We start from the raw sequence: 23,441 nt of genomic DNA on the forward strand, positions 1-23,441 counted from the left end.
GTTGCAGGCCACCAAGTTTAAAAGTGAGAACTTTAAATGAGGCAAATTCATCACGTGATGACATTTATAGTTTTTCCTGTTCACACTCACTAGACCACCACCACGACTACGGACTCTTGGTTGGCAGAAATTATCATGCTGAGGAGGACACAGTTCAGCCAGCTGACTATGGTCATTAGTTTGCAACCAGGATTCAGTTAAAAACATAATATCTAGATTTGCAGACAAAATATAATCATTTAAAATGAAAGTCTTACTTGAAAGTGATCTCACATTGAAGTCCAACTAAGGTTGAGGTCAAGGGCAACTGGACTTGGATAACTATGACCTGGATGACTGGGAACCTTCACAGACATCTCACATTGAAGAGTGCTATTTTAAGTGTATACTTGTTGCTGGAATTTGTGTATTTGTGTTAATCCTTAAGAGATTATTAGGATTTCTGTGTGGATGACAAATCCACGCATTATCGTTAATATCAAAAGTCTTTTGAACAGCGCTCGGAAGAGACAGAGTAAAATGCCGACGGGTAGAGATAGTACTCGAGGAGGCAATTATCAGTGGCAGTGAGGCAGAGTTCTGTTCAGTGACAGGTGGTGTGTCCAGGTGTGCTGCATGAATGATTATTCATTTACGTAAGTCAAGTAGGGAGGACCGCACCGCACGCTCTATATGGGCAGCTAACATTCCTGAGCCCCGTTTGTATGGGTGAAGTTGGTCTCTCTTAAAAAGAGATGTTCTTTGGTGCATATAAAAGGATGTTTTTTAATTTTTTATTCTGTATTTATTATGATTTCTCTTTTTGTGTGTTTCAGGAATTGCGGGAGACTGCAAAAACCAACTTCTGGAAGAAGCAGAGCACTTTGATGCTGTTTGCATGTCAGATTTAAGTTTGCATGGGATTAAATTAAACTTAATGAAAGTCATCCCGCCATACAGTGATGCACAGAAACCTCTGAAGATCCAGTTGATTGTGGTTTACTTCAGTTTTTGTTACAATAAGTTTAGTATTATGGCCATACTAATCTTATTATCAATAACCAATAGATTTATCAGAAGTGTGTATCACAGAATAACCGAGTACAGAAAGACCATATTAATGCAGGTTTATAACTAAAACACTGTTGACCTTTTCACAACAATCCAAAAAGGGTCATTCTTTGTTACACCATAAACACTATACACTGAGTTGGAAGTTCATGTTTTAATCAGCTACTCTATTATGGTATGTTGGAGAAAAAAAAAACAGGATGTAAGAGCTTCCAGATTTTTTTCTCTGCCGTTCCAAACAACCTACAGAAACTCTTATGTTAATTTGCAGTCCAACCAGTGGAGAATGCTGTCAGTTTTATATAAATAGGGTGAGTGTGCTACACCTTATTACATACAGTATAAAACCCTTAAAGGAAATTTAAACACAATTGAACATGTATTATGCACATAACATAAATAACCTGATAATTTAATAAATGTTATACCTTTGCACTGAGATGGCATGTAGTGCACTCAAGGAGAAAGTAAGTGAAATATAAGCAATATACAGCTGTAAGCATACAGCAGTGCAATGTAATGTCACTGCATTTTGAACTCTGGAAAATGTAACTCGCCCCACCTATAAATTGTCCCTTTTGGGTCAGGGCCCATTGTTTAATAAACACTGTTATTGTCCCTTCTTAAAACTATGTTTCTGTTTCTGGTCCAAACCAAGCCATTGCTTAAGTGTGAGTGAATGGAAATGACACCAACAGAATTAAAATGTATTTATTGCTGAAACACAACAGACACGAGCTAACCATGAAAATGGGTCATTTGCAAAAAAAAGAAAAAAAATACAGCAACAGTAATAAAATCTGAGCCCTAGCCGAAAGGAAAAAAAAAAGTGTTTTTTACAATGTTAAACAACCGTCGTATATCCAATCATTTTATCCAGTCGAATCAATAAACTAAAGAATGGCAATGATATTGCACCTTAGATGGTGCTTGTTATTTTTCTACATTCAAATGACAAATGGTAGCGTTGTAATAATGTAATTCCAACAGCAGACTGCTATCAGACCAACTTTACTGTGGGAAGCCTTTCTTCTCTGGACTCAATTTTGATTAGTGAAGCAGAAGTGTAACTGAGAGACAGTGACCGTACAGAGGCTATGGAATGGTCAATATAAGTATTCTTCTTCCACTGGCGTAAGAGTTTAAATAAACTGCTTGCAATGAAATGATCACATACACACATCAGTAATATCATGCTATTACAATGTAAATTTAAAAACTGCAAAACTACACTGAGCAGTTTAAACCTGGTACTCAATTCAAGCAGGACATAGTTTATTTCATAGTGCATGTTTGTCTTCTTAACCTTTTATTAAGGTCTATGTCCTGAAACTGAATGTTCAACAAGCTCTTATGGCCATCTTTAAGTGCGCTTATGGTGCATTAACAGTCTTGGTTTGAAAAAAGAAAATTGCTGTCAGCATTCAGTCTGTCTAGCCTTAGCCATCCAGTCAGATCTGGCCACCAGTAACCTCAGTCTGTCACCTGATGACTGGATCAGCTCCTTTCCACTAACAGAGACAAAACACAGACAAAGAGGTGGGACATATGTAAATATACATATATATATATATATATATATATGCTGCCCAAATGTTTGAACTGATTTTGCTCAGATTTGAAATTGAATCATTCTTACCTGTTGTAGTCCAGTCCAAGCAGACTGACTCCGTTAACAGCCAGGATCCTGTCTCCTGGTACCAGCTTCTCACATCGCGCTGCGGGGGAGTCTGGGACCACGGCACGGATGAAGATGCCTTTCACCCTCAAGGAAGTGTCCTGGAAGATGAGGTCAAAATGTCAAGGACTCACTGATGCCCAAGATTTTGTAGACAGCTGCCACACTGCAACCTTTTTAATCCCACAGCATCCCTTTTCACATCACCCATGTTTTCTTATTCTTTATCTTCTAAAAAAACGCAGTAATTTAGAAAGTCCAAAACACACATATTTGAAATAAACATTCAAATAAGACAAAATAATAACTATTACCAAATAATTTGTAATTAGTCAAAGGGTGGACCCAAAATAAACTACTAATGAGAAGAGATCCACATTGATTAAATCTGAAATTTAACTTGCTTTAGTTAACATTTGTTTTTCATGCCATCTGTATGGCTATGTTTTGTAAAGGTAACATTTACCACTGCATCAGTCAGTCTCATTGCTCTGAGTAGTGACTCTCATAACCTTACCAATAAACATGGTGGTGCATTTTGGGGCATTTTTGTAGTCTTATATGTCGAAATCAACACCAAAACACGAGAACTGGATACAGATTCAGCCCAAGACTAAGAGTCTACAGTCATGCTGGCAGCTCTGTTGAAGCTGTCCTTAGCAGACATGATGGTGCATTGATCTAAATGCTAACATCAGCATGCTCACAATGACAATACTTACACGCTGATGTTCAGCAGGTCTAATGTTAGCTTTCTTTGTTTAGCATGTTAGAATGCTAACATTACCAATAAACACAAAGTATAGCTAATGTCTGATAAGTAACTTGTTGTGAGTGGGTGAGGCTACGCTGCTCACAGACTTGATTGAACAAGCTAGGAATGTTTGCTAGGTCCTTATCCAACAACAATCATTAACCAAGACGTTTTAATAGTTAGCTGTGCGAGGCATGTGCACAGTGTAGACAACAGGACAAATCAAAATCATGCGTCTGGTTGCTTAATATTTCTGTTTTTAGCAGCCTTTAACAAACACGGGGAAATCGTGTTTGTTTTGGCCTAGACCGTTGCGAGATAAACGTCACAGCTCGACTAAAGAGCCAGTCCATGAGCGAGTTAAGGGGTTCCAGATATTTCAGACATGTTAACTGCAGTACAGTGATGGCCAAACAGTGTAGACAGCCATTGTAGACATTTTTAGACAGCAGAAATTACAGATGAAAGAGTTGGGGAAATTACTTTAGAGGAAAATGGTGAATTTTATGGATATGGATGAAACAAAGTTACAATAATGTAAGAACCCGCGCTGCCACACTGGTACATTTTCACGGCAGCTGTACTTTTTATTATACTGAAATGAATCGTTGTTTAAGTAGAAATCACAAAGGTTTCAACTTCTGAAATCAAGTGCTTTAGTGGTTTCCAAATATGGACAGTAAACCCCAGGAACACATTTCATTTTATTTTTTTTCCAGAAACACCAAAATGCAAAATGAGAGATTGCATTGAGTTACAGAAGCTAGTCGAGCACACGCTAGCCCGGATATGACTCTACAGATGACAACAGCAAACAGAAACATGCAGACATTTAAAGAGTAACTTAATACTAGGCTGAACAGCAGTATTTTCCTGGTTGAAAGTTTTAAGACTGTTGCACAGTACACTTCTACATCACTGTAGCGAGGTCAGAAAATGACAGTCAGCAGAGGCAGGATTCATACCTGGTGTAAAGTGTCTCTTTAAGGTTTAAGTATTACGAGATCTAAATCTTTTTTTACTCACCCTTGTGTCCACCAAAGCAAGACCAAGTCCTCTTTCACCTCGCTCCAACTCCAAGCTAAAAACCTCATCGTTACTGTCATCATAATGGTCATCCGCCTCTTCCTCCTCCTCCTCTTCCTCTTTTAGCTCAATAAATCTTTTCATACTGCGGCAATCAGATTTCAAACGGTCTACTTTCAGTGCAGCCAGACATTCAAACACTAATCCACCTAAGGAGAAAATAAGAGACATGTTCAGCTTTGTTTTAATTGCAGACAAACAGTAGAAAACCATGAATGGTGTATTACTATACTGTACCTTCATCATGTGCATCTACATCAGAGGACCGGCGAAGTGTCTCACTGTCACCCTTTATCTCTTCATTCTTGTATGCCTTCCCCAAATCAGCAGGATCTATGATGTGGGGGGGTGTTGGGTGGGGTGAGGAGACAGGAGAGGGGTCCAGAGTAGACCACCTTACCTCACTGTTCTCACTCTCTCCGGTCTGCAACTCCAAATTTCTTAGCTTCTGAGACAAAAGGGTGCCACAGGAGCTGAGCTCATACAGGTACTGGGTGGATGAAGGAGTGGGTGGTGATGGGGGTGATGGAGGTAATGTTTCCAGACTGGCTTTTGAAAGGAGATCCATCTTAGTCAGTTGAGCCTCCTTTTGAATGGTTCCAACCTGGATGACAAAAAGCATTAAAACAATGAAATTAACTAAGAAAACCACATCTATGTGGACACTACTAATTTTACACATCAGCTTGTCTTTCCAGTAGGCTACTTGGTAGGGGTGCAGGGAAAAATCAATACAGCATATTATTGCAATATTTTCCGAGGCAATATTGTATCCATAAATGTCCATCAAGTATCAATCTTTTATTATATAAATTGTACATGAAAATGGTACTTTTTGGTTCTGTAATAATAAAATCAATTGTGTTTTCAGTCCACAAGAAAAAGAGTTTTCCTTTGGGGACACAATTTGAAGTTGGAAAAAAGGTATTAAATTGAAAAATATCACAGTATGTTTAAATCGCAATAATATCGTATCGTGACACAAGTATCGTGATAATATCATATCGTGGGGCCTCTGGTGAATCCCACCCATACTACTCGGGGAGTATCACTGCATATGTGAAAAAAGTTTTATAAAGCCTTTTGTGGCTCCAGAGGGAGCTGTGTAAAGTCTGAGCAATTGCCTCCAGTGATGTCACTTGAGTCAACGTCGGTTGGGCCTGGGGAGCTCTGTAGCCCGCTCCTCAACTCTGCTTGAGGCTAGCTGCTACAGCATTAGCTGCTACTAGTATAAAACAATGAAAATCTCCAACTTGTTATACATTAATCAGTCATAAGATTATGAGCAACTGCTGGTCATAATGTACACCTCCCTTTTGCTGCCAAAACAGCCATGACCCACTGAGGCATGGACTCTACTGTGGATGCACTGTGTGTTCTGACACCTTTCTAACTTTCAGCAGTTTGACCTCCAGTAGCTTGTAAAAGCCATCACTTCTTCTCTCCAGAAAATAATCATGATGACCGTACTTGCTAACCCTCCAATTTTTGGCTTCCTCCCGAGGTCACAGCAGTGTGTTTAATTTTACAGTTGGTGAGTGGGTGAGGCTATGCTGCTCACAGACTTGATTGTAGATTTATTTCTGAAACAGTTTAGCGAACGGTCCTATAATTTCTCCCAAGTTCATCACTTCTATCTCTAACATCGCTTATAGCAGCTAACGCTGCCCATTGCTAAATTAGATTATCCACAAATATAGCTAACCATGTTTATCAGTGGAAGAGCGCTAACGTTAATGAGCGGTTAAACTATAGTGTTCAGTCTACCACTATTGTCCAGAGTGAAACAGGATGTCTCAACAACTACTGGATGGATTGCCAGGCAATATTGTACAGACTTAATGGTCCACAGAGGATGAATCAGAATTAGTTTGGTGATCCCATATCTTTTTCACTCGTGCCACCATGAGGTTGGCATTCGTGGCAAATTATTTATATACATAATAATTTTAAACCCTTTACTTTTCATCTAGCACCATTGTCAGATCAGCATTGTTATTTCTCCAATACTTCATTCTATGACCATTTATCTACAAAACTAATGACACTCCCATCAGCCTCAGCAGTACTTTCCCAAATGGCAGTTGTTAGCATGCTCAAGTTAGCGTTTAGCTCAAAGTACCACTGTGCCAATGTAAAGCCTCACACAGCTTTAAGCATAGCTGAAGACTATTAATCTTGTTTACATTTAAAGCTCTCTGGTGAAGTGATTATGGACAGCAATACACCTATGCTAGATCTTTAAAAGAGGAAGGAGAAGCAAGCCCTGCAGTGTTGTCTTTTGTTCACAAGTGTTTTTTTAGGGCTGGTCACGTTAAGTATTTTATCGCACGTCAATGCAGTTTTTATTTTATTATTATTAGTTTGAAAGTCCGTTGCTCACTGGCTCTGAGTACACACATCCGCACCCTGTGTTCAATGTTGCTTTAACATTACCTGGTCTGTGCTTGTAAAATATCCACCACGACTTGTAACGTCATTTCAAGTTTTTAACCGAATAAAGTCTTTGCGAGTGAACACGCGCACCGGAAAAAAATTTTAATCGTTGCCCAGCACTAGTTTTTTTTTTATTCAGTCATGCCATCAGCTCCCGATATGCCAACTTTAACACCTCAGCCAAGCATAAATCCTGCATTATTTGAATGTCCCAACTATTCAGAATTATTTTTAGTGTTCGGTATACCTATTCCATGCATCACGTAACAATGACATTTTTGTACCTTTTGCTGAGTAGCTGTTACCTTATCAGACACTGAGTCAGAATTGGTGGAAATTAGCTCTTTCAGCTTGTCCAGCTCTTCCCTCAGGGCAGAATCTTTTACCTCCCTTCCCAGTTGGAACTGGTAACCCACATCTGGAAGCACCAGAGGATGGTGGGTGTCAAAACTCTCCAGGATATCAGCTGAGAAAAGAAGTGACATATTGCAAAAAAATTGTATATCAAAATATTGCAAATAATCATATTCATAATTGGTATAGTAAATTAAGGTATCTATAATAGTTGACCAGTATGTTGACCTCTCACCTGTTTTGTGAGCCGCAGCCTGGTCATGAACAGATGGATTCCAGGTGTGTCTGCAGGGAGACGCTGGGCTGTAAAGACTCAGCAGGTGGTACAGCTGGGCAGGACTCAGGGCAGGGTAGTCAGACCGCAAGGACACCCAAGATGTCTACATGCACACACACACACACACACACACACACACACACACACACACACAGATCAAACCTTCAGTTTATTTGTGTTCAGTCAAATACAAGCATGTATTTGTTGAATGAAGACTTTACTTAGGCTTTTATTATGTAAAAGAAACGCTACTCTTTCCTAAATTGTAATGCTTTTGTTAAAGAATAGCCACATTCATATAAAAGAAACAATCTTTTTGTGACTGCCCCACTCATAGCTCTACAGGGGCTGGACCTATGCAGCTCAATCAGTGGCATGGGACTGGGCCTGACATGCACCTTCACATCACTGGAAATGTTATATATAAATTTATTATTTTCTAATAATAATAATGCTTTATAAATAAATGTAATGTTTTCAACTAATTGTTTTGTAAATATATGTATTATTTACTATAAACTGTTTTTATTGTTTTAACTGGACAAAGGTTGATTTTATATACATTTTCTATGAAATACGTAAAATAAAACTGTACAATTTGCACACACACATACAATATCATTTTTTGCCCACTCTGCAGAAATCACATCACTAAATCCTCAGCCTGTTATGTCTCTGGTGATTATTTATATTGGATAAACCCAACTCTGCTGAATGTGTAAAATGTGCGTGTCTTTTACCTGCAGTAAATTCTTTCTGGGTGTAGCCAGCAGATTGATAGCCGACGAGAGATTGTGCGTGTGCTCCAAGGCCAGTCCCCCAAGTCCAGCCGCGTGGGCCCAGTCCAGGAGCATGTCAAGATTGGCCCGCATGCGTACGCCTCTGGACCACTGGTAGAAACCTGGCTCAGAGCCTGTGCAAACATCAGGAGACAGTCATCTTTAAAATCACTTTTTTGTTCATTTCCTTGGGTTGATCAGCCTTCAGGTCTACAGCAACAATACTAATATTTTTTTTCTGCTTGGGAGTTATGTTGTTTCTGTGAGGTGTTTGCATTATTACAGCGTTCCAGAAAATCTGTATACATAAAACACTGACCCTGCAACTGCAATGTCACTGGTTTGAGTCTGGATGAGGTTGTTTTTTGCATGTCGTGACCCCCTCCCCCCACCACCCAGGCTTCTAAAACACAGGCAATATAGTTTATAATAGTTTTAAAAAGTTTAGTTTTTATAAACTGTTTTTCCTGCACTCCAAAAACTCTAGCACATTAACCTCAGTAAAAAATCTAACTATATGTTTTATGACTTATAAGTTAATGATGGGTTGAAAGGAAGAAAATCTATCTATCCATCTGTGTGTGTGTTTTGGTATTTAGAAGGGTGTACAAATGGTAACCTCCAGAAGGACCACAAAAGTGATATATGTTCAGAAATGTAAAGTCATAAACAATTATCAGCCTGGAAAAGTGGCTGGGGGAGTGAGTCTACCCTTCACTGACTCTAAGCCTGCACACTCTTCTGCGTAGGCACTGACGCATTGATACCTCTTTCCATAAGTGAGTTGAAGAGTGATGCGTTGATGAAGTAGAAGAGGTAGCCAATGAGCTGTGACGAAATCTCCGGGTGGACCTGAAAATCCGACAGTAGTCTCCGGGTCTCGGTCAGAACCTCCACGAGATGCTGGATCTCACCAGGGATCTGCAGTCCACTGCTATCCAGGACCCGGGCACTCTCGCCATTCACCTGCACGTCAGCACTCTCCCTAAAAGGGTTGCAGTCCAGAAGGCCCGGCAGGACGGGGTACAGGACCTGACATAACAGAATGGGTTGAATAAAGGAAAGCAGAATAAAGCAGTGTGAGAGTGACTCACTCATCCATGTGGAACTTGAGGTTGAAAATTCCTGTGGGTCAGTTTGAGGTTGGAAAAGTTAACGTTGTGTGGTGGATGTTCTGATCACTGGGATAAACTAAAACATGTAAACGTCTAACCCTGGATTTCAGACCACCCATATTGCCTCTGCATGCCTATCTCACTGAGTGTCTCACACTGAAACATAGCTGACGCTATTAGACAGAGGAATAAGAGAGACAGAGTTTGTAACATTTCCTCCTTTCCAGCCAAAGGTCCTTGCTGCTCTTCAGAGCGAGCCCGGACAACGATAGCTTTGTTCGGGCTAATTGTACACAGACATCCCCCTTCCCCTCCAAGCTCAGTCTTACACCCACCAAGCTTTCGAGGCCAGCGCCAGCCATAGATCCACATTCCTAAAAAAGCTGAATATGGCTCATGTGGGCTTGGCATGGCGCTGCAGCAGGGCTGCTGAGTGAAGAGTTCTGAAGGAATCCACCCTGAGCAGATCATTTTACATTTACTGTAAGGCCCCGCAGCCAGCATGAACAGGAGAGCGCAACAGCCACGGCTCCTATCGCACAAGACAATGGAAATGGGTTAAACATTGAGCCAAATAATCTTGCAGTGTTTCTGGTTGGAAAATGTCACTCAGCAGAGCCAAGCCAGAGAGGATTCAATCATTCTGGGATTACCACATGCATCCATGGCATGTATTCTTCCAGAGTCAAAAAATAAAGTGTGTTGTCTTGTGCTTCTTTGTGCTGTCATTGTGATGCACAAATAAACACACAGTCTGCCCACAAGCCCGTTAAAGCGATATGCCTTCAGTTGGAATAGCTGCTCACCAGTGGCGCCTTCCCGCAGCAATTACCCTCACATTGGATGGATGAGACCCCAAAATAAACACAATTTAAGAAAATGGATTTAGATATGATTTTGTTCTCTACATAGTAGGGTTTGTGTCACTTTTATCTCGTTGGATGGAAGGTAAAAGAAAAAGATGCGCTAGGGCAAAAAATGTTCAGCTCAGTCTTCCTTTTTTCCACCCTGGATCATTCAAATCACAATCTGAACCCTGGGTCGGACTGGCTACACTGCAGTAAGCAATGACATTAATCACTAGGTCAACTCACTGCACTGGTGAAGGGACAGGATAGATACATTAGGCCATCATCAGGCCTTAGCCAGGTTACTCCTCAGCTTGACACTGGTGACCTGACCACATTCCTCACAAATTCTGGTCTGTCAGTCCAGGAAAGGATGTGCGCTCGCTGTGAGGTGACAGTCATGATGGATGGCATGGCACGCCTGGGTTCAAGGTTCATTTATTGATCAAGCAAACCAACGTTGTACAACGAAATGCAAACTGTGGTCCCTTCATGCTACACACAAAAAAACAAGTGCAGAGGCTGAATTGAGGAGTCTCAGAGCCTGGGCAAAGAAGCTGCTCTGTAGTCTGGTGGTATGGCAGCAGATACTTCTGTATCACTTGCCAGACAGCAGCAGAGTGAACAGGCTGTGGTTGGGGTAAGAAAAACTGGCAAGACCAAGAACGAACTTGACACCATGTCCACACTAGGCCAACTTAATCTGAAAACGCTTGAAGAAATCATCATACTTTGGTTTATGACATTCCCATCAGCCTCAGCTGGACTTTGTTTAGTGCTAATTAGCAAATGGTTGGTATGCTAACACACTGAACTAAGATGGTGAACATGGTAAACATTATGCTTAATGTTCAGCATGTCAGCAGTGTCATTGTAATGCATGTTAGCATGCTGATGTTAGCATTTAGCTCAAAGCATCAGCATGGCTGTTATTATTGTCCTGCACACAATTTGTGTCCAGGTCACATGGCATGACATGACATAAGTAAAAAAATGAGATTGAGAATTCTGTTAATACATTTCCAAACAATACATACTAAGTTCAAAAATAAAGACAACCTTACAGACCAGTCATCAACAAACTTTATAAATAGCTGTTAAAACGTATGCTGGATGATACTGGAGAATCAGAAAGGTTAAATAATCTGTATTTCCTTCTTCTCAAAGCGACACTTTTGCGACACAATTAGCTAACTTAAACACACCGTCATTCCCATCGGTGATCATCTGCTCACCAAAATTATGCATTTTGTCTCATGCACGTTTGTCTGGAAATTTGGCAAAGATCTCCTCACAGCTGTCCGATCTGTGTGCACTGAAAGAACTTCTGGTGTTTGTGCACATCCCTGGCTCTGTACTCTGGCTCTGGAAGTCTTTTTTAATGAGGAATAAAGATGCAGTAGCAATTCTGGAGAAATCCAACACCAGTTCTCTAATGTGCAACTAAAGATCATTGGCTTCTAGATAAATAAGGCGTAACATATGGTATGAATCAGGGCCAGATGTTTCTTTTTATATACATATACAGCATGTCCTTAATTTTGGCTTTGATAACATAGTTTCAAGTAACTGCAAATAAAAGCTTAGTTTTAACGGCTTTACAATTATTCCTGTACATATACAGCATATCGGCTTCCTTTCTTTAGCGCACGGAGAAGTGAGTGATTTAGCCAATTCCACATAAACACCTTCTTATTTATTCTATCCTCTGCAATTTTAATCAAGAGATTCCACAGCTGCATCATTTAACATTTTGGTTATACTGAACCTGGTACCCAACCCCTGTCTCCATGAGAGGAAATCTCTGAACTTGTAAGTTGTCAGGACAGCAGAATTCAGACTATAATGCAATGTGTCAATTGACCATACAATTTAAATTAGATCCTGTGAGTTCAAACTCCATGAACACACTGTATTACATTTCTGGATTATTTCTGGATTTACTGACAAACCACATCTGGAAGTCATTTGGTTCATCAGACAGACAGACTTGCTGGGAGAAATAAATGCTGTCTGAGGCAGGTAGTTAGATAACCACATCCTCCTGCACTGAGCAAAACCTTTGCTGTCAAAATCTTGCGACTTGCTATTGAGGAATTTCTAAACTCTCCTCTTTAGAGATACAATGTCATATCACTGACTTCCTTCCTGTAGGGAAACTAACATAGAAGACGCCTCAAACGTGGCACATCAAGCACAAAGTCCATCTGAATTCCAATTGGCTGGACATGTGAGACCTTGGCTTGGCTGCCGCTAACAGCCTGTGAGACCAGGGCTGTGCTAACGCGATCTCTGATGTGGCTCAGTACTTGACATGCCTTCCTTTTACTTTGGGCTGTGCTGGTTTGGAGCATCCAGGTCATTGGAGGGGCTGTGCAGACAGCGGACATGCAGCTGAGCTTTCAGCTAAGATATGTTAAAAAGGAACAAGTTAGATGTCACTGTATGAACGTAAATAGGCCAATCTGCTCATTAGTATTTTTTGGATGGTGTTTTTATCCACACCCACACAGTTAACTGGAAATTTGTCTGAAATTTCCCCAGCACAATTCCACGTGATGGGTGTGGTGCTTCAGTGAAACTGCACACAACTGAACAGTCTGGCTCCAGTGAAGCGCCTGTTCCTCTTTTCCCAAGTGACACTGTGAGAATACAGCACGATACAAAACTTTGCACAACCAAATACAGCATTTCACGCTCTGCTGTACCAGAACAGGTTTACATGGTTTCATCTTCAAAAAACATCATATTTTTGTACCGTACATTGCCGCAGCTCCTCTTTTCACCCTGTGTGTTGAACGCTCCGTTTAAGCTATTGAGTGAAGCATCTCACTTGTATAAGATCTTTGTTAGGAGTTGAACATGCACAGTACTTAGGTAAGGACTATTAGCCAATAGTCTATGTGTGTCCCTGTGATGGACTGGCGACCTGTCCAGGGTGTACTTTGTCTTTTGCCCGATGTACGCTGGGATTGGCTCCAGCCCCCTGCGACCCTGTACGCAGGATAAGCGGTTGACGATGGATGGATGGATGGATAGTTTCTTAGATGTAGCCCATCTGTAGTCTATAATTGAATTCTCCTAAGTGTTTTCACATATTTAGATAGATTATTTTACATGTCGCAAAAATATGGAGCCAGGGTCGGGGGTTAATAACCGAGAAAAAAAATTTGAACTTTACAAGAAGAAAAATCGGAAATTCATGTCATCAAAAATTGAAAATCACTCTGGTGTTTTCTTCTGAATACGCCCAATCCACGGCAAAGTCTCTAAGGTGTATGAAAGAAGTAGCCTATTTCATCACTGCTAAATCCGATTGCAATCTAATGTAATAATATAATTTTCTACTGCATACTACACTGCAGACGTGTATGATGTTGCAACCTTACAAAGTGAAGTTTCTTTCATAAATTTGTGATTATAATGTCAGAGAATATTCATGTGTTTTACTTGTAGATTAATCCTGGAAATAAATTTGTCTATTCCCCCTCTCCACTGGCTCCTTTTTTCATTACAATGGACCTTCTGTGCAGTTGTACCTTTACATCTTAATCATATTACACATAAAAGAATAGCCCATAAAATAGCCTACATAATAGAGATTAGATCTACAATAAGAAGACTGTGAAGATAATTAGGTAACTAATTTACTAAATGCGATGCGAACAAGCCTCCCTGGCTTTGTCGTCCGCCACGATATTAGATTTAGCCGTTAACTTGTCTTTACATTCACAATTTCCTGACACTACCAATGTGCATTCCTCTGGAGAAATACGGAGCATGCGCCGTTGCGAAAAAACGCTGCCTGCACGGCCGAACACGCCCCTTTTATGCAAACGCGCACCAGCTCCAATTAAGTTAACACGGACTCAACTAACCAAACTCTTATCCACCTTTGTAGTACCATTTAACTCCAGTGTAGGCGGTCAGAGTTTGTCAACCCTGAGTTTGCCTGATAACCCAGAGTTAACTCTGAGTAGGTTGAACTCTTTGTAGTAAAGGCCACAGCTTCGCAACCTAGACTGGACCAAGATGATTCAGAGTGGTAACGTTTTAACTGTGCACATTTCAGTAGGGAGGGTGGACGGGAAAGTAGCAGGTGGACCTCTTGTCACTGTGTGTGCTGCAGCTCAGTGTGTTTCTCCACAAGTACAGCCATTTTGACATAATAGTTGTTACAGCTAACATCTTAGCAATCAGCTGCCTAATCACACTTCAAGCAGATGTTAGCAACATTAGCATTTTTTGGAGTCTTGTTTTTGGCCACCCAACAAAAGTCCAATATTGTCTCTCCTTTTAGCTTTCTCTTGCCTCCAATAAGTGCTGAGAGAAATGTCTCATTAGCAGCTCAAAGTTCCACTACTAAAACCAAAACAAGGGGACTGCAGAGTCGAGTGATCTTTCTCTGGGTTTAACAGTGGGAGCGACCAGTCTCGCACTGCATGTAATCTAAAGTACATCTTCCCTTTTGCAGCTTTTATTTCTCTCACTCTTTTTAAAACGTGCAGTATTTCTGCCTCTAGGGGTCTCTCACATACTCTTTGTAATATTTACAGAGATCCAAAAATTTCCACCACGAGCAAGCACTTGGTGACAGTGGCAAGGAAAAACTCCTTTATAACAGGTAGAAACCTCGAGCAGAACTTAGACTCAGTGGGGCGGCCATCTGCCTCGACCAGTTGTGGTGGGGGGTGGGGAGCTGTTGTGTCCACCATTGCGGTTGAAAATCTATCTGACGTAATCATGTTCACAGACGCGGTAATGAATACAAGTTTAATTTACGTTGCATTTAGTCATGTTCACCGATTCCTTCCTCACTTTCTGACATATCCCGTGTTTTCCTGGAAGTGATAGCAACTAGAGGGGGTAGCGATGGCAGTGACAGACAACCAAATGAAACGCCCCGTTACCTTGAATAAAATTATAGATTAAAAACGGTCTAGTCGTTTTCAGACATTTTAATGCAAAAATGATACAAATTATACCTTTAAAGTAAAACATGCCTTACGCTTCATTTGAAAGATTATAGGTTGCAATGTAAAGCTTCCTTGGCAGCACTTGAGAGATCTCCTTCATCCTCCCCCAACATACACACACACAAAGGCCCTTGGTGTCCTGTCTCTCTCCCATGTCTTAATGCCCCAGTGTGGTCTAGCAGTGTGGCTGGTCGGTCTATTAGAAACCTGTCAGAGTGGCTAACTGGGCTCTTTATTCTCAACCCGTCTCTGATTATTTTCTTAGCCTACACATCATAATCATCTGGGAGAGGAGAGGAACAGATGGAGCCCTTACACAAGCCTGGCTGACGAAGGTGAGGTAGATGTTCAGATGTTTAGCTTCCCATGCAAGACAGTGGAGAACTAATTTATATATTACTTGTCTTTGCCACAAAAGTGTGGCTTGATGGGCTATTAAGGATATAAAGTACAGTATGTCAATGTAAATCCTGTGTGTGCTATAGCTGTGTGCTTGATCATCCTCTCACCTTGGTGATGTAGTACACACACTGCTGGAAGGCGAGCATGATGACCTCCTCCAGGACAGCCATCGTCTCCTCACTGGCTGAACGGACACAGGACAGACGTAACTCCAATAGGACGCATATATCTATAAATGATACAGGTGTAGTTATGCTGTAGGGATCCCCAGATCACAAATTACTTTGAGCAGGAAAAGCAAATCTGTGTTATCATGGTGATGATTTGAGCTGATAGAACAGGTAATATTTAAAAATCTTAAAACTTAGTGCAGCTTTGATCCTACGTATGGTCGCATGATCAAATTCAAAACTCAACAGGTGACTAACCCAAGTTCTCCACCTCCTTGTTCTCCCCTTCTTCTCTTTCGTCTTCGTCTTCCTTCCCCTGTTCTTTTCGGGTTCTCCACTCCAAAATAAGAGGCAACTGATACTGGATAAACTGTAGCAGCTCCAGACAGTTGGACATCCATACCACCAGGGGGCACAGTCCTGAGATCACCTCGTGCAGACTGAGAGCCTTGGGGTCCTTTGAGTTTGAGCCTTCACCACTGAGGCTGCAATACAGAAGACAAGCTCTTCAGTGTAGTCTGTGAACTGTAATACAACTGATTGCTGAAGAATAAAAGTATAATGTGCTTACACTTCAGGCTGAACTGCAGCTAGGTCCTTAGTGTGCTCCTGCATGACAAAAATAGGCTTTGCAGTGAGTGCATCCAAATGTTGTGGCAATATTATAGTAACAACCTTTGTTTTTACAAAATTGTGGATGTTTAGAAGAAAGAATAAACTACAAAAAGGTCCATTCTAAGTAAAAATCATAAGTCTATATAGTGAGTTTTAAAGGACCTGGCAGCCTAAAATCCTCAGTGGCTTTACTAACTTACTGGCTTACAACTACAACTTTGAAACAGATGATAGAAAATTCTCAAGGCTGCAGTTTCAAATGGAATTTAAAGAGCTTTTTACTGTGGTATTGTGTATGTATGGTATTGCCTTTGAGTAACCATTAGATGAACTGCACACAGCAAACTACAAATGGCAGCTTCATTATATATTTTCCCCCAGAACCTCAGAGATACTGTGTTGCCCCAGGTTTGCTGTGTTTTAGTTAATTTGTGGTGATTAAACACAAATTCCTTTAATAATGTGCACCATGTAAGCAATATATAAACGGAAATAGTAAAGGTTTTAGAGCCCTTCCACAAGACAGATTAGGCCTAACTTGAAGATTAGGTACAAATGCTGGCCTTGTAGCCTTTAGCCCTTGTAGGCCTGGTCACATTAGAAAGTGGCACAGCAAAAATCTGTGCTTCTTTGCAAAATATGTGGTTCTGCAAGCCTGGTGACAGACGTTCTGGTTGATCAAAGGTTCGGTGTGTAAGATTTAGTGGCATCTAGTGGTGAGGGTTGTGAATTGCAACCAACCTTCGAGTCTACCACTGCCCCCTACCCTTTCAAAGAGCGTAGGACAGCTACGGTGGCTGACACAGCACAAAAGGTGTCTCTTCTGAGACAGCAGAGAGTGGCCCTTCAAGAAATGAGGTTTCTTTAGGTATATTTATTAAGAAATTATATTTACTTAATTATTTAGTAAAATCATATGTTATTGCGACTTGGCCACTGACAGATAACATGGAAAATGTGAGCCAAGACAGTGAAACACTGTCACTGTTCCTGCACCACAGTCCATTATAAACCACACATTAGATAAAGTTTATACAAACATTGACAAGGGAAACACATTAATTCTCCTGTGATAATGAACCATCGCCAAAACTGCCTGCCAACAATAATATCTGGCCCGCTGCCAGATTATGGTGCTTTGATAGCGGCAAGAAATAAAAATAAATACTTTGATAGGGGTACCGAAATAGATCTCAGTCATGACAGCAACAGTTACTCACAATCACTTCCTCTTTAGTGGTTTTGCCTACAAAATAAAAGCACAAGAAGCTTGTTTACTGTAACGCAGTATTTGGAGTTGAACTGTGCTTGTACTAAAAGATTCTGTTGCCTGCTTGACACACCTCTGAAATAGCCGTCAGAAAACATGATTCTCCTAAATGTCCTCTGCCTGGAATTTAATATTATATAAGGTCTTTATACACCACTGAAAGCATAGTTATGGATCTTATATTGCATTTCAGTCAATAGATCCTCAGAAATATTACACACTGAACCTTTAACTTTCAGGAAAATTTAGCATGTACACCTTATTATTGCGGGTCGCTGTTTCCAATCCCTTGATCCTCAGCATAAAGGCCCCGTAAGGCCTGGACTTTGTTGTTGGTCCCTCTGTCGTGTGCATTGACTGTATAAGAGGTTGTGTGCTTTCTTGTGCTGTAACTCCATGTCGATGTGTCAAAGCACAATTAACAAAAAACACACAGGTTTGTGGCTGCAAACTTTTAAGAACGGTGGCTTGAATACTTGACCAATAACAAATGTTCGGTGCAGCAAGCCCCACCCCCAAACCTGTACATTTGGACAGTACTACACCCAAGCAGTATCTTTTGAGTGGGGTAAAGTAATGTGCCTGGTTCCTCCAAAGGTTCATAGTCCCTGGGCAAAGTTCCTGTGGTGGAAACACAGCTATTGCCTCTCAGGTTGAACCTGTCAACTGTCAGTTACTGGCAAACCTAGCTATCCGTTAGCAAGCTTGTTACCTCTGTTGCTAAAGGGACAATAAGTAACATGTCACCCTTTCAAATGCTGGTGTGTGAAAAGGACCTCCTAAAAGACTAGCATGTCTCTTTTCCTCACCACAACTCACCCACATGGCACTCTGAACTCCACTTGCAATGCGCAACAGCAGCCTGCGCAGGTCTGAGGTATGAAGACATGAGGCCGAATACTGAACACACAGACACAGCAAAAATGCAACAGTCAGTGGTGGTCTGTCTTTGACGCTGCTGCCTCCCATAGCAACTATTTCCTTGACAATGCGATCTTCATCCTCGCTCGCATATTTCAGAGTCAGACTGCGGCCTTCAGGTGAGTTTAAAAAGGGAAGGCCTCTGCTCAGCGACTGTTCACTGCTGGAGCTCTGCAGCTCAGTGCAGGTTGTGATGCAGGTGTTGCAGATGATCATTTCTCTAGTATGGCTTGTTGTAGTGGCAGAAGTGGTGTGACCCAGCATCCAGGGGACAGCAGTCACACTGGGCTCAGGAGCAGCGCTGTTCACTTCCTTCATATCCAAGAAAGAAATGAGAATCATAAAGTATGATTATATGTTCTCACTAAAGGACTTTAAGGAAAATCTTACCAGATAGAAAAAACGCATACTTTGCATATGTGCTCTCACTTTCCTGTCTCTCCTGTATCTCACGCTTACCTTGTGGGATAAAGCTAAGGGATCCTTGAAAAGAAAGAGGTAGCGCTGTCCCAGTCCAATGACATCACCAGGGTTGAGCTGCACTTCTTTTCTCAGAACTTCACCATTCCTCGTGACCACGGCGTCCTGACAAGGACAGAGCGTGGTGGGGCTGCCAACACTATTGCGACGGAAATAGCAGTGTTTCGGAAGGATGTCAGCGGCAAAGAGAAAGATGTCAGGCTTTGACCCGTCTTCGTGATCACTTTGCTGACCAAAGATAATGTTTGGCCCAGCTAGTAGATAGATGACAAAGTCCTGGGTGCAGAGAAAAAACATAAATGACCAACAATTGAGTCGATGTTTTCCACTCTTTTGACTTTGTCTCAAACTCATTGTGTCCAGTATGTTGATGTGTGCCGGTTGTGATATTCTTTTCTTTAGTTTTTCAACCATGCTTCTACAAACTAACCAGCTCACCTGTTTTCTGTTTCTCTTATATTCCAAATGAAATCAAAGTTCATTTTCTTGAATAATGTAATTAAACATGTTACTTAAAATGTATATGCTACTATCAGTTATTAAATAACATGCATTATTATAGATTTGATTACCGAATTGTATTTAATAAAAGTAAAAATTAACTCCTCCTCAACCTGCTGAAATGCTGCTTAAACTTTGATGGATCAGTAATACTAATGTAATAATATAATATAGATTATGTAATAATGGACATTGTAAAAGCTGCAAACCTGTATAATGAGTAAATGCTGGTTATGATTCTTATATATTAACGTACGTATATATTAATGAAATGCAGGATATTTACTTGTAATGGAATATTGTTGTAAATTGTGGTATGATATGATATGTGGTATGATTCAAGTACTTCTGCCATCACTGCAAATTAACCAATGAGTTGATGGATTACTTAATGTGACCTGTGCATTTTCATCTTGAAACACATGGACAGTTCTGCTCAATAGGAACAGCAAATGTATAAATGAATTGAGGCTGAATAGTTATTTTAATACAATCAGTGACAGCGTAGGAAATTCGATTTAATATGGTACATGTTTATTACTTCTACTACCAGCTACGATACAACAGTCTCTCTCAGTGAAAGCAGTCTGATCATGTGGAGGCATTAGAATTATAATCTTGATCCAAGCCTGATTAGGCAAACAATGTTTTATGCAGGGATTATTATGTTTGACATTCCCCTTGTGATGTCTGTCTATTCCAGCGGGACAGATTTAACCAGCTAAATTAATTCACAGATAAACTCCCTAAGCCCAGTATTTCTCATGTTAGGTGATTATTTTCTTACGAAGGATCTTTTGGGAAAACAACTGTGACGCAGAGTCAAAATCACAGCAGTGTGCGAGAAAGAACCAGTAAAACCGCATATAATCAGCCAGGAAGCAGTGCCAGGGTTGTCTTTTTCTGTTTCCTGATCAGTGTTTTGACATAAATTTTTTCTATGTACAGTTCGCTGACCTTTCACATAATGATTCTCTCCTCTGTCTCTCTTTTCATACTGAGAAAACATGCTGTTAGAGCTGCAGCTCTGAAGTATTTCACAGTGAGTAAAGGACATAAAGCAGTGGTTTGAATGTAATACAATGCACATGTAAACATTTTGTAAATATGCCAAAATCTGCCTGCAAGCATGTGAGTAATTTGTGTGACAGGTGGTAGAGAGGTAGAATTGACAGTGTGCCCTGCTTCCCTTCGCTACTGTAACTATGCATGTAAGCTTATGTAATTTATTATGATAACAAGAGCAGATTTACTGTCAAAATTCTTAGTAATATTTGAAACAATAGGTCCTTTATTTCAGACAGAGGTAGACAAAAGCAGCTTATCACTTCTAGCCCAGGACTGTGATTTTGGTGGGTGAAAAATGCTGACTAGCTATCTAGCAAATAAAGCTAATGTTGAATCCATGAATTGAGATAAAAGCTGTCTCCCTCTGATTTATTAATGTTTATAGCAGGACAGAGCTGCTAATGTTAAACTCTGATGATAGATTAATGATATCCTTAACTGAGAAACACAGGACTCTTCCAGATAAAGATAACAATCATATACGTCTATGTTTTGGCCAACAGGTAATTTATTTCAGCTTTGTCTTAGAGAAGTCATGTTTTGTCTCTAAATTTGGCACGGTGGTCCGGGTTTAATACCAACAGAGCAATGTTTTTTATTTGAGTAGCTGAATTCACTCACCCAGAATTTAAATGGGGAGTTTTCTCCACACTGTTAGCTTTTGAGGTTTGTATATAAACAGACTTGCTGTTCTTGTAACTTTTTATCAAAGACCCAGCTGTTTTCTAATGTACATCTTAATCTAACTGATTTATCTGTGAGTTTCATGCTGATCCAAGCCACAGAGGAGCTTCAACTGTAAGTCATGTAGCATTGTCTTTGGGAAATATCAGTTGGACTTTTTACTTCCAAAACCAGGGACGCCAAAATATCTCCTTCTACTTAGCAACTGTATTGTGGAGTGTCTGAATGAGATACCTGTGTGAGGCTGCAGCCCTGCAGCAACAGCAGGTATGGACAGTCGTGAGGAGGGTGAATGGAGTACTGTGTGGTGTTATCGTCGCTGCTCTCCGTCTCCTCCCTCTCTGACTCTTCTCCTTCCCTCTCGCCTCTCAGCCTCGAATGACAGAGGGTCTCTGTTTTGGCCTGCGACCCACCGCCCCCCTTGGAGGGATTTGTGAGGCTGTGAATGTGATTCTGTTCTGGGCTTGATTTTGGGCGCTCGTAACTCTGCACTGAAGTTTGATTCAGGCTCTCGCTTCGATCCTTCTGACGTTTCTCATGATCTGCGTCCTGCGTCTCTGTATCAGAATCTAAGAGGTCCATCTCACTTTTGCTCCTCCACAGTTTGTGGCTTCGCCCCATGGTCTTCTCAATGAGGGTGGAGGTCACTCTGGAGCGGCTCTTCTGCAGCTTTCTAGCCTGGGCGTTGATACCTAACAAACAAAACTGTTGGGAATTAGAGTGAATACTGCGGTTCAAATGTGTGCAAATTGAGCTGCTACATAAACATGTTAAGCTAAGGTGTAATGGAATATTGTGATAGGGCAACACCCGTTTTTTTCCTGAGGCATGGTGAGGTGTGCGTAAGCCTGCGTGTGTTCGGTCATTTGTACATTGTGTTTTTATGCCAGAGTCAACATGGAGAAGCCCCATACAGGAAACAGACCTCGGTGGAAAGAAAGCCAGAGCTCATGGAAATAATATACAAGTTCACCCACGGAGCAGGCATCCTCAAGCTGACACTGATAGAAGCTATCACAAGCTGCGCCATTCATAAAAGCAAAACACAAAACAGGACACACTCTTACCACAGCTGTGTCAACCACAACCAGTAGAAATGACAGAAAGGGGTCCACCCTGCACATTCACATTGCCATAAAGTGTTTGTCTCCTGCATCGACGGAAAGTTCTGCGTCATATTTTGTTAATATCAGTGGATGTTAAGATATTTTGCTGTGCAAATCTTTTACAGCATTATGTTAAAACAGTGTTAAAGAAAGGGTGTGTCAGTGGAACAAATTCAATACAATCACAGGGTGTCTGCGATGTTCATGAAATTTAAAGTTTCTTTTAAGAATGAAATAGTCCACGTTTGTAACAGAAATAGAAAAGAAAGAAATTGTAGACCTATTAAAATATAGTTTGGTTTGTGTGGCTTGGCTGATTTTCATTGGAAAAACAGCATGCCAACAAACCACATTTTTACTGTGAGAACTCTAAAACTGGATTTAATACTGACAATACTTTATTAAATGGCAAAAACTTTTATTCCCGGACATGCAGACACCATAAACTAGGATGTGGTATATTGAATGATATGTCCCTAAAGCACCCTAAGGCTACAGTCAGACACTGTACCAGCAGTAATGGTGTCTTTGTCTTTGGACGTCTTCTCCTCCACAGAGCTTCTCCTCTGGATTTCGAAACGTCTCGCCAGGCCTTCTCTGGGTTTCCATAGTGACTGCAGGAGGAGGGGCTTCTCATTGTTGCCCACGACTCTGAATCCCTCTGTTCTCCACTGATGGTTGCCAATGGAGCCAATGGTGTCACAGAGGACGTAGGACTCCGCCTCCTCCTTGCCCAGGCCATACCTTGAAGACATAGTCAGGTGTAATATAATCATCATAATGATAAACGGGACAAAATGAATTTAGAGCTCCAAAAGCATGAGTGTACTTATGAAAACTTCTAGTTTCTTGCATTGTAAATCACAATTTA

At 40.9% G+C, this 23,441-nt stretch overlaps 1 protein-coding gene across 1 annotated transcript in view; it reads right to left on the bottom strand.

Moving 5' to 3' along the window:
* Positions 1–1,746: 1,746 nt before the first annotated feature.
* Positions 1,747–23,441, bottom strand: part of si:ch211-176g6.2 (ras-associating and dilute domain-containing protein) — a 30,858-nt gene continuing 9,163 nt past the window's right edge. Inside the window, 17 exon segments of the mRNA XM_038735421.1 lie at positions 1,747–2,561; positions 2,690–2,829; positions 4,509–4,717; positions 4,806–4,912; positions 4,914–4,942; positions 4,945–5,172; positions 7,310–7,470; positions 7,594–7,738; positions 8,376–8,548; positions 9,182–9,446; positions 15,863–15,984; positions 16,184–16,410; positions 16,497–16,534; positions 18,630–19,043; positions 19,191–19,487; positions 21,699–22,156; positions 23,082–23,314. Coding sequence (XP_038591349.1) covers positions 2,468–2,561; positions 2,690–2,829; positions 4,509–4,717; positions 4,806–4,912; positions 4,914–4,942; positions 4,945–5,172; positions 7,310–7,470; positions 7,594–7,738; positions 8,376–8,548; positions 9,182–9,446; positions 15,863–15,984; positions 16,184–16,410; positions 16,497–16,534; positions 18,630–19,043; positions 19,191–19,487; positions 21,699–22,156; positions 23,082–23,314 — 3,340 coding nt within the window. The 3' untranslated portion in view covers positions 1,747–2,467.

Source organism: Micropterus salmoides, unplaced genomic scaffold, assembly GCF_014851395.1.
Source record: "Micropterus salmoides isolate LMB-PRFRI ecotype aquatic unplaced genomic scaffold, ASM1485139v1 Ms_hic_scaffold_21, whole genome shotgun sequence".
Taxonomy (NCBI): Eukaryota; Metazoa; Chordata; class Actinopteri; order Centrarchiformes; family Centrarchidae; genus Micropterus; species Micropterus salmoides.